Source organism: Cherax quadricarinatus, chromosome 3, assembly GCF_038502225.1.
Source record: "Cherax quadricarinatus isolate ZL_2023a chromosome 3, ASM3850222v1, whole genome shotgun sequence".
Classification (NCBI taxonomy): domain Eukaryota; kingdom Metazoa; phylum Arthropoda; class Malacostraca; order Decapoda; family Parastacidae; genus Cherax; species Cherax quadricarinatus.
This window is the reverse complement of record NC_091294.1, coordinates 26,458,720-26,471,236: the sequence shown is the minus strand read 5'-3', so window position 1 is coordinate 26,471,236 and position 12,517 is coordinate 26,458,720. Positions and strand designations below refer to the sequence as shown.

Genomic DNA, 12,517 nt, shown 5'->3' with positions numbered 1-12,517 from the left:
CACATTCTTCCCTCTCTCTCAGCCCTTTACCAAAGGGCTGGCTGGCACTAGGAACTTTCTTTGGGCCCATGCTGGCTTATTTAGCAGTTGCAAGCACAAAATATATCGTATGAACGAATGGGATCATCCTCACTAGCTGATAAACAATGGCACACTGGCTGTAAATGGTGTGTTGGACCGCTCGGGCCGCATGGACATGTTCGGGACAGATGACTAATACTGAGTTCAGTGACGATCACTGAGCCAATAGTTTGACGAAAAAACATTACTTATTCCAAATATTATGAAATCCGACAACGACGTAATCCGGGGGTCCACTGTATTTGTTTTTTTTATATTTTTCTTTCTTCATCAAAAATGTCACTTATGTGGTAGACATTGGTCAAGAATTGTATTTACAATGTTTATAATCTCACTTGACGCTACCTTCTCTCCCGCTACCATCTTTTTCTCACAGCTTCTCTCATACCTCTCATACAACACTCAAGTGTATTTGCTAACCCCTCCATCACCTTTCTGCATTCTGGAAAGAAATAGTATAAAATACCATCACAATGGATAAAGACAAATGCAGTATAATGCAGTTTCACCCACACAGTGAGTGACTTGATAAAACCCACTATGTGGGCTTTATCGAGTCACTCTTTATCTTTCTACATTTTCAATTTGAATGTTATTATTTAGGTTGGTAGATTGCAACCACCCAGGGAGGTACTACTGTCCTGCCAAGTGAGTGCACAATGAAAGCCTGTAATTGTTTTACTTGATGGAGGATTGCTGGTGTCTTTTGTCTGTCTCATAAACATTCAAGATTTCAGGTACGTCTTGCTACTTCTACTTGCACTTAGGTCACACTACACATACATGTACAAGCACATATATACACACACCCCTCTGGGTTTTCTTCTATTTTCTTTCTAGTTCTTGTTCTTGTTTATTTCTTCTTACCTCCATGGGGAAGTGGAACAAAATTCTTCCTCTGTAAGCCGTGTGTGTTGTAAGAGGCGAATAAAATGCCGGGAGCAAGGGGCTAGTAACCCCTTCTCCTGTATATATTACTAAATGTAAAAGGAGAAACTTTCATTATTCCTTTTGGGTCACCCCACCTCGGTGGGATACGGCCGGTGTGTTGAAAGAAAGAAAGACCATCACAATGGATAAAGACAAATGCAGTATAATGCAGTTTCACCCACACAGTGAGTGACTTGATAAAACCCACTGTGGGGGTTTTATCAAGTCACTCCTCTCCTGCAGCCCATGGACCAGCAGGTCATTTCTAATTTCAAAAAACTGTACACCAAAGCAGTATTTCAAAAATGCTTTGAAGTGATCTCAGACACTCGATAGACCCCAAGAGAGTTTTGGAAAGATCACTTTAGTATCCTCAGTTGCATAAACCTTGTAGGCAGGGCTTGGGAAGGAGTGACTAACAGGACATTGAACTCTGCTTAGAGGAAATTGTGGCCACAATGTGTACAAGAGAGGGATTTTGAAGGTTTGAGGCTAACCCTGAGGAGCCTATGTCAGTTGTGGAATCTGTTGTGGCATTGGGGAAGTCCCATGGGGTTAGAGGTTAGTGAGGAGGATGTGGAAGAGTTGGTGGAGGACAATGATGAAGAACTAACCACTGATGAGCTGAAAGAGCATCTGCAACAGCAAGAGGCCACAACCAAGGAAATTGCTGCAGAGGAGGGGAGACAGAAATTGAGGAAGTTGCCTTCTTCGAAGATTAAGGAAATTTGTGCAAAGTGGGTTGGTGTGCAAACTTTTATGGAAGAAAATCGCCCTGACACAGCTGTTGCAAGCCGTGCTGGCGACTTTTACAATGACAATGTTGTGACCCACTTTAGGAAAATCTTAATTAACCCTTTATCGTGTTGGGCCGAAAAAATTCGGTATTGATTACGTGTTTTTGGCGCGTGTCATACTTCGCGCCCCGCGCGGCCAGCTTCCCGTTCTTTAGTTCCAACCAATCACAAGCCTTCCCTGAGTCTCTTCAGCTAAGTACAGTTCGCTTCTGCCGCCTTCCCATTGGTTGAGAGATCAAAATATAAACACTAGCGGCTTGGCTTCGAACACACGCGCATTTTTCCCTCCACCCTTGCTAATCTACTCTTGGATTATATATTCTACAATGTCGGTAAGTACTGATTGTTGTGTTTAGTGCTTACATGAATAGTTTAGGCATATTTTGATATATACCTAAAGTCCGTGTGAAGCATAATATGAGTGTAGCATGCAGTTGAAAAAAGTGCAAGCATTTTAGTCCGAATTATTTCGGTATTGCGCGAGTTTCCGGGAATGTCCAATTTTAGTCAAATAAATATTTATAAAAAATTTTCAATTGCATATATGAACTCTGTAGTGGTCTGGATTTATACAGGAGGTTTCTATTGTCCTTCCAGTTCCATGAGAGGCTGTTTTATGGGGAGCAGTCGACCAGCAGGTCGAGGTATATCTGCGTTTCTGAAGACAGTGACTCAGAACCAGAGGTAGACGAACCAGAATTGCTGGATAGTGGTGATGAATACTTGCCACCGGATGCACAGGATGCAGAGATGTCAACTGATGATGAGGAGGAAGAAAGGGAAGAAAGGCCAGCCAAAAAGCAGAAAGTAATGAGGAAAAAGAAAACTTTTAGGATTGAGGAATACCCGGATGAGGAAGAGATCCATGAGAATATTGCTCTTCAAGTTTCATCTGAGTGGACCGTAGATGACATTGAAAATGATCCTTTGCCGGCATATGAACATGAAAAGCCTCTTGCAATTAGGTCTCCATATGAGTATTTTCGTATGTTCGTTACTCCAGCCATGATAGATAACATAGCATATCAAACAAATTTGTATACAAGGCAACAAGACGTAAATAGTACTTTTTCAACAGATTCTGAAGAGATCATGAGGTTCATAGGTATTTTGTTGTTCATGGGTATTAATTCACTACCATCCCTCGAAGACTATTGGAAAGCTGGTTTTAGGAGCCAACAGGTTGCAGATAGCATGGCGTCTAAGAGGTTTAGGTACCTTAGAAGTCATATTCATTTCAATGACAACACAAAAAAGGATAATGACAGATTCTACAAAGTAAGGCCTCTTTACACTGAACTAACTAATGCTTGCTTGAAAATTCCAGCTACACCCAAGCAATCTATTGATGAAGTCATGGTTGGTTTCAAGGGTAAAACTGCTGGAAACCTAAGGCAGTACATCAAAACAAAACCAGATAAGTGGGGTTTCAAACTTTTTTGTCGTGCAAGTCAAGATGGACTCATACATGATATACTCATGTATCAAGGCACAACAACTTTTGACACACATCCCATACAGCTGCCACAGGAAGAATCTAAACTTCCAATAAGTACAAAGATTGTTCTGGTACTTGCACAAACTATGAACAAGACAAACACATCAGCAATCTATGCTGACAATTTCTTTTCAAGTATGCCTTTGGTCAAGCTACTAAGAGATAAGTATAACTGCAGATACACTGGAACAGTACGTGACAATTGATGTGGTAAGCCACATCTGGTGCCTATCAAACAAATGGAAAAAAACAGTGTGGTCAGGGGCAATTTTTGCTTCAACAACAATGATGGTGTCCTTGTTGTACGATGGAAGGACACCAAAGTTGTGACTTTAGTGACAACTGATATTGGGGTCGAGCCCATGAGTCTTGTTGAGAGATATAACAAGGGTACAAAGAGGAAAGAGAAAATATCGTGCCCTGCAGTCATCAAGAACTATAATGCAAACATGGGAGGTATTGACAAAAGCAACATGTTGGTGCATCTCTACAAAACACCAATGAAATCAAAACGTTGGTACATGCGGCTATTTGCCTATATTATTGATCTTGCTGTTGTGAATGCATGGGTGCTTTATTTCCGTGATTCTCGAGCAATAAAGCAAAAGTGTATGCAACTGAAGTATTTCAGGAATTCTATCTCTGAAATTGCAAGGTCTAAAGGACAAAACCTTAGAGGGAGCAGCCTAAGAACAACTCCAAGACCTTCACCAATTAATTCACCATGTACTTCCAATGGTGTTGGCATAGTGAAACCTGGGAGGGGAACACGTACAGAAATGCCTGATGACAGTGTTAGGAAAGACATTACTCTAATGCACTTCCCAATGGCAGGGCAAAGGCCGTTTACTTGCAAGTATTGCAGCACCTCGAAAAAAACGGTAACATCGTCATTCGTCTGTAGTGTATGCAAAGTAAATCTGTGCATAAAGACTGATAGAAATTGTTTCACAGACTTCCATCTTGCCAATTAGCAATATAGAATCATTGGTCTTCCAAATGAATCTCAGGAATATAGGGATTGAAACTTGCATCACTTTGCAATTTGGCATTGTTGATATTTGCTTCCTTTTTATATTTTTGTAACAATTAAAAAATGTTTTGATAAAAGTTCCATTTATGTTTTTTATATTGTCTGTTTGTATATTAAATTTAAAAAAATGTTTTGGTGTGTTTTATTAACAATTGCAAGTTTGCAACATAGAATTTTTTAATCACTTTGTCGGGGGCGGCCTAATATTTTCGGTCTTCGGAGATTGGCAATTGCTCGAAAACTAACCATCAGAAATCAATTTATATGGGATCAGTGACCTTGTATTGAGTTACTCTATCCACCATAGGGAGTTCAGTTCGAATTTCAAATTTTCGGACCCCTTGCGCGATGAAGGGTTAAAGGAACGTGAGGTACAGAGCTCTATGGACAGATTTTTGGTGCAGCAGAGGTCCAGTGACTCTCAAGTTGTTCCCAGTGGCATTAAAAAACAAAGAAGGGACATAACCCCAGAAAAGGACTTGCTACCTAAAGTCCTTATGGTAGGGGATTTCCCTTCCAAAAAATAATAAACCTCCATCTCCCCTCCTCCCATCCCATCACTCATCACTACATCTTCAATAAAGGTAAGTGTCATTTACATATTCTTCATTTAGTACAGTACATGCACAATATATATACATGCACAATATATATTGTGCATGTATCCTTCTTTTTGTGTGTAGGAAAATGTATATTTCATGAGGTAAAAAAAAAAAAAATTTCATACTTTTGGGTGTCTGGAACGGATTAATTGGATTTCCATTATTTCTTATGGGGAAAATTAATTTCAACTAACGATAATTTCATCTAATGATGAGCTCTCTGGAATGGATTAACCCTTAAACGGTCCAAACGTATATATACGTTCTCCTGCATAGCACCCTGAATATTTTGAGAAAAAAAAAATAGTTTTTTATAGGAAAAAAGAGCATGTGGTACCCAGGCATCCCCAATTTTTTTCATATGGCGCACACTGAGTGCACACACCCATTCTCTCATGTCTAGGTGACTCAGGCCTATCATGCCAATGTTGAATGAATGACAAATGAAACGTATATATACGTTTGGGGCACTACGAGAGAGAACATATATATATGTTTGGACCGTTTAACCCTTTGACTGTTTTGGTTGTATATTGTATATATACATCTTACGAGCCACCGTTTTTGATGTATATATGCTCATAAATTCTAGCAGCTTCAAATCAAGCAGGAGAAAGCTGATAGGCCAACATGTGAGAGAAAGCGTCTGTGTGGTCAGTGTGTACCTTATAAAAAAAATCCTGCAGGACGCAGTGCATGATGAAAAAAAAACTCCGACCGTTTTTTTTAATTAAAATGCCAAATTTGTGGTCTGTTTTCGTGTAGTATTTATGGTTGTATTCTCGTTTTCCTGGTCTCATTTGATAGAATGGAAAACATATTATAGAAATAGAGGTAATTTTGATTGGTTTTACTATGAAAAGAACCTTGAAATGGAGCTCATAGTAGGGGAAATGTTTGATTTTTGCCAATGTTCAAAAGTAAACAAATGATGTCATTTTCCAATGAATGTCCAAGTAGCCATTCTGATATGCAGCCATGAATGGGTTGACATTATTTATACAATTATTGCAATATTGCAGTAGTCTGCATAACAGTAAATCTTCTATTTTTTGTTTGAATAAAAATTCAAAATAGAAAGCAAGAGCAATATCAGAGGGGCCTCGAGACATGACTGATGAACAAAGAAAATGTTATTTTAGAGCCAAGTATGTCTACATTGTTCATTCTGGACCCTATTTTGAAACTGTCATATTTTTTAATTTTCATGAAATTGGCCAAATTGCAAATTTCTGACCACATTATTGGGTAGTTGAAATCGGTAAATGGGCAGTTTCTTGTACTCATTCGATAGAAAAAATGGAGTTCTAAAGAAATAGCTATGAGTTTGGTCGACTGGAACAATGGAATTGGCTGAAAATAGGGCTCAAAGTGGGCAAAATTGCAGATTTGTAAATATCATTGAGGTCGCTAACTTTGCGAGAGCATAATTCCGTCAGTTTTCCATCAAATTTTGTTCTTTTGGTGTCATTACAATTGGGAAAAGATTATCTATCATTTCATAAGAAAAAATACTTTTTTTTTTTCAGAAATTTTGCGACACCAGGAGACACCTCAGGATTTGGGGTTGCAACAGTCGAGGGGTTAAGGGTTAATATCGTAAGTTGAGGGTCCACTGTATATTAACCTGACATACACCCTTTGACTGTTGCAACCCCAAATCCTGAAGTGTCTCCTGATGTCAAAAAATTTTTGAAAAAAAAAAAAATTATTTTTTTTCTTATGAAATGATAATCTTTTCCCAATGGTAATGACACCAAAAGTACGAAATTTGATCGAAAACTTACGGAATTACTTTCCCGCGAAGTTAGTGATCTTGAGCCCTATTTTCGGCCAATTCCATTGTTCCAGTTGACCAAACTCATAGCTATTTCTTTAAAAGTGAATTTTTTCTACCAATTGAGTACAAGAAACTGCCCATTTACCGATTTCAACTACCCAATAAAGTGGTCAGAAATTGGCAATTTGGCCAATTTCATGCAAATTAAAAAAGATGCCAATTTCAAAATTGGGTCCAGAATAAACAATGCAGACATTCTTGGCACTAAAATAACATATCCTCTGTTCATTAGTCACGTCTCAAGGCCCCTTTTATATTACTGTTGCTTTGTATTTTGATTTTTTATTCACACAAAAAATAGAAGATTTACTGTTATGCAGACTACTGCATTATTGTAAAAATGGTATAAATAATATCAGTGTACAAGTGAAAGAATATCAGACTCCCCAGCTGACATGTATTGGACGTGTGGTGTGATTTGCTTACTCTTGAACATTGGTAAAAATTGAACATTTTCGCTACTTTAAGCTCAATTTCAAGGTCGTTTTCATCGTGAAACTAATCAAAATCATCTCTATTTCTGTAATATGTTTTCCATTCTATGAAATGAGACCAAGAAAACGAGAATACAACCATAAATACTATAAGTAAATACACCTGAAATTTGGCACTTTAATCCAAAAAGCACAGTCAGTTTTTTTTCTTTCATTATGCACTGCATGCTGCAGGATTTTTTTATACAGTGCACACAGACCCATTCTCTCACATGTGGGCCTACCAGCTTTCTCCTGCTTGGTTTCAAGCAGCTAGAATTATTGAGTAGCATATATACGTCCGAAACACTGGCTCGTAAGACGTGTATATACGGCCGAAACAGTCATAGGGTTAAACTGTCCAAACGTAAATCTACGTTCGCATGCATAGCGCTCTGAACGTAGATCTACATTCGATTTTACATTGTTTCTTATGTGATAAAAACGTAGATCTATGTTCGGAGCGCTACGAGTGCAAACGTAGATCTATGTTTGGACAGTTTAAGGGTTAAGTAAATTTAAACTTTTGAAGAGTGAAAGAGTGTGTTTCCTGGCACTAGACTGGGTGATCATTCACACTGCTGCTTTTTTGTTGATTTATTATTGACTTTGTGATTTGATGTATTGATCCCCAGGCACAAATAGCATAGATAAGGTAAGGAAAGATTAGAGAGTGGTATCCCACTGAAGCAGGGTGACCTAAAAAATAATAATGAAAGTTTTATTGATAAATTTAGTAATTTATACAGGAGAAGGGGTTACTAACCCCTTGCTTCCTTGAGGTACAAAGTAACGTACATTTGAGAGGATACCAACTGATTTGGATACCTCTGTTGTTATGTGCTGAATACAGGTGTTGAATTTCAAGTTGCTGTCAGGGGTACAGACCTAAAAATTTTCCTTTGTTTTCTCTTTCAATGAGAACTGCTAATCATAACATATAGTTGGATATTTGCAGCTCTCTTCCCAAACATCATGTAGAAGGTCTTATCAGTGTTTAGAGTGAGTTTCTTTTTTTTTTTTTTTTTACCCACACTATTCATCTTCCAAATAAGGAAACATTTATCATCATTCATTCAGTAGCTGTCTTGCTGAAAGTGCACAGACATCACAAAATCTGCAAAATCCCCACATTTATGGTAACCATACTTTCTTTTAATTTTGGATGCACATTTATATAAAAAAAATTTTTAGGTGGATATCATTCCTTACTCGTGAAGTCATGGAAGAAGCCACAACATTTAAGGAAGCCAAAACCATGCTTTCACAGCCACGACTGTTGGCTCCTGTCTACTTCATCCTTGGTGGAGCTAAGCCTGGGGAAGTAAGTTGCAAGGTTTATTATTCTTGAGCTTAGGTTCCTATATCACATTATTTTTATGGTCATGGTAAGTTAGATTCCTTTGAAAAGAATAACATTATGAAGTACAGCCGTCCAAATAAATTTCTGGAAAAAAATGATAAAATAATAAACATCAGTAAAGTGTTATGAAACAAAAATTATATGTCATTATTTGATTTGCAGTGAAAAATGATACAATAATGTTATATTTTTATCAGGTTTAATTTATTCTGTTAATTATAGATGTACAGTAGATCCCCCGTATCCACTGATTCAGTATCCACAGTTTACTGTGGCCCAAAAATACCTCTTAGTTTTGAATAATAATGGCCACAAAGTGGCAGTTCTTCAAAGCCTAAAAGAAGCTGTGAAGTGCTTCACATCAGTGAAAAAGTGACAATTTTCCAATTATTGTGATATTTTATCAGTTAAACTTAACAGTAAGTATGTATAGGACATATACTATAGGGTTTTCTACTATCTACGGTTTCGGTATCCATGGCAGGTCCTTGGAACGTATCTCCCGGGGGGGTCCTACAGTACTGTAAATCTTCTAATCATATGTTTTTATAAGCCATTTAAAAAACAATAAATTGTTTCTACTTAGCTTTGATGCTCTATTATTTTAATCCTTTTTTTTTTTTTACATATTTCTTGCTTAATTTAACCATTTTAAAGATAACGATAAAGAGATAAAGATTTTTATTTCTTTGCATGGTTACAATTTATATTTTCAATTTTTATTAGTTAAGTACAAAGAAAGCCACTATCATGCTGGGGCATTACGGGCAGACTTATTCTAATACATAATAACTATATGTACTTAAGTCTAGACAAGGTAAGTGTGGTTAACTTCTTACTAAATCTTTATTTTATCTTAATACTAATGTGAGGTAGTCAAGGTGGAGGTTTATAAGAATAATAATTTTGAAGTTGCACATAAGGGAAGGGGAATTGTTTTAACCCTTAAACTGTCCAAACTTAGATCTACATTCGCGTGCGAGGGTCTCCGAACATAGATCTACCTTTTTTTTTTACATGCTTTCAAATGGGGAAAATAAAGGTCAGAGCACTACGCACGTGAACGTAGATCTACGTTTGGACAGTTTAAGGGTTAAGCTATAGCTGTGTGTAAAAATCCATATTTATCTTTGAGGATTATCATTTCTGTTTTCTATATATTCTGAGCTACTGTCCTTGTAATGTTTTGATTCAGACCACTAATACTAAGTCTGATAATTCCAGGGGGCAATCATCACTCGTTGGCGAGATAACTTTCATGCTGATAATATGGGTGACAGTGCTACTGACCCAGGATCTTGGTTCCTTGTTGAAACAAACTACGATCAGTGGTCATCACCACCATTTTATGATGACCGAAGAACTCCAGCAATTAACTGTCTTAAGGAAGGAGGGCAAAAGAATGCTTCACCAAAGCTGATTTACAATGTTCTTTCAACCAAACCAGTATTTAACAAAGTAAGTCTCAAGAAAGTTGGATAAATTTGTCTTTTTTGAACTTTAAGTTTGACAAATTATGGTATAAAATTAATATATCTCATTTCAGAATTCTAAGCATATTTTCTCAGTTGTAAGGGATATCCCAAGAGGGATTGGAAAGAATGGGTAAAAGATGTTTTAAGTGCTAGGGGGCTTGAGCATTCGGCAAGCTTTTTTTTTTTTTTTTTTTTTTTTTTTTTTTTTTTTTTGTGTGTGTGTGTGTACACACCTAATTGTACTCACCTAATTGGGGTTGCAGGGGTCGATACTCAGCTCCTGGCCCAGCCTCTTCACTGACTGCTACTGGGTCCTCCCTCTCCCTGTTCCATGAGCTTTGTCATACCTCCTCTTAAAACTATGTGTGATTCCTGCCTCCACTACATCGCTTGCAGACTATTCCACTTCCTAACAACTCTGTGGCTGAAGAAATACTTCCTAACATCCCTTTGACTCATCTGAATCTTCAGCTTTCAGTTGTGACCCCTTGTTTCTGTGTCCCATCTCTGGAACATCCTGTCTCTGTCCACCTTGTCTATTCCATGCAGTAGTTTGTATGTCGTTATCATGTCTCCCCTGACCCTCCTGTCCTCCAGTGTCGTCAGGCCGATTTCCCTTAACCTCTCTTCGTAGGATATTCTCCTTAGCTCTGGAACCAGCCTTGTTGCAAACCTTTGCCCTTTCTCTAATTTCTTGATGTGTCTGACCAGGTGTGGGTTCCAAACAGGTGCTGCATACTCCAGTATGGGCCTGACATACACAGTGTATAAAGTCTTGAACGATTCCTTACTGAGGTACCGGAACGCTATTCTCAGGTTTGCCAGGCGCCCATATGCTGCAGCAGTTATCTGGTTAATATGTGCTTCTGGCAACGTATTTGGTATTATACTCACCCCTAGATCTTTCTCCTTGAATGAGATTTGCAGTCTTTGGCCGCCTAGCCTATACTATGCCTGCGGTCTTCTTTGCCCTTCTCTGATCTTCATGGCGGGGTTAAATTCTAGGAGCCAGTTGCTGGACCATGCGTCCAGCCTGTCCAGGTCTCTTTGTAGACCTGTCTGGTCCTCATCTGATTTAATTCTCCTCATTAACGTCACATCATCTGCAAACGGACAATTCTGAGTCTATTCCTTCCATTATGTTGTGTGTGTGTGTTTTGTGTGTACTCACCTATTTGTGGCTGCAGGGGTCAAGACTCGGCTCCTGTGTATGTGTTTGTTTGTGTGTGTGTGTGTGTGTGTGTGTGTGTGTTTGTGTATTTTTTTTGTGTGTATGTGTGTGTGTGTGTACTCACCTAATTGATCTAATTGTGGTTGCATGGGTCAAGTAACAGCTCATGGCCCTGCCTATTCACTGTGTGTGTGTGTACTCGCCTAATTCACCTAATTATGGTTGCAAGGGTTGATACTCAGTTCCTGGCCCAGTGTGTGTGTGTGTGTGTGTGTGTGTGTATGTATGTATTTGAGCAAATTAGATTAGGGTAAATGACAACAAGTGGGTTTTATTACTTGAGATTATATTGGAGTGTGAGCAGTGTAACACTGAGAGGATTCAGGGTAAACCAGTTGGTTGAACTTGAGTTCTGGAAGTGGGAAGTACAGGGCTTGCACTCCAGAGGAGGGGTGGGGGTGTTGCAGTTCAGAGGGTCATTTGAATTGTGATGTTTGCATACTTCTGGCAAGACAGCAGTTGATTGAATGATGATGAATGTGTTTCCTGGTTTTTAGGTCAACCTGATAATTTTGTATATCATACTACAAATACTGTATATTGAAAGTGATAGTTTATTGGATGTGCATGCACATGAATAATGAAGTATTTATTTAAAACTTGTTACAGTATATCATATTTACTCAGCACACTTAAGTTCTTTGGATGTTAAAGAGAAGGAGCCTTCCTGTAAGAGTAGTGTCAGTCTTGTGTTTAGCAGATGGAAGATCTAGCCACCACCACTTCTTGCATTGAAGGAACAAGACAGGTTTATTAATTGGGATACTGAGTATGCATAACATGAAGGAATTGTTCTTGTGTGTATTTTTAGAATATAAGAGGAAGAAATATTATTAAACAAATGATTAATTTACAAGAATTAGTATGAAGTCTAAGATAATTGATATTTCAGTTATTAACATGTCCAGAATATTTTTTATCACATGAAAGATAGATTCTAAGGTGGAGCTGTATATAGTACAAGTTATTGGCATTGTGCTTATCTTTAGCCATCTCATATTTGTTCATTGTTACTCCATATACTCATGAAACATATTATGAGTAGGGCTTGTGGGGTACTTGTATAAGAACTGGTAGATTTTCACACCATCATCTGTAAGTTGTGATAATTGTTCATTAACACTTTGACTGTCACAAGCCCCTTTCTGAAACTCATTCTATGTCGCAAAATTTTTGGGAAAAAAAATTATTTTT

The 12,517-nt window shown here is 38.0% G+C and overlaps 1 protein-coding gene across 2 annotated transcripts in view; it reads left to right on the top strand.

The window, feature by feature from the left end:
* The window catches only part of LOC128706538 (acid ceramidase), a 130,179-nt gene that overhangs the window by 91,696 nt on the left and 25,966 nt on the right, over positions 1-12,517 (top strand). For both annotated transcript variants that reach the window (XM_053801457.2, XM_070090908.1), the window contains 2 exons: positions 8,449-8,578; positions 9,842-10,075. In XM_053801457.2, the coding sequence (XP_053657432.2) occupies positions 8,449-8,578; positions 9,842-10,075 (364 nt within the window). The remainder of the gene's footprint in view (positions 1-8,448; positions 8,579-9,841; positions 10,076-12,517) is intronic.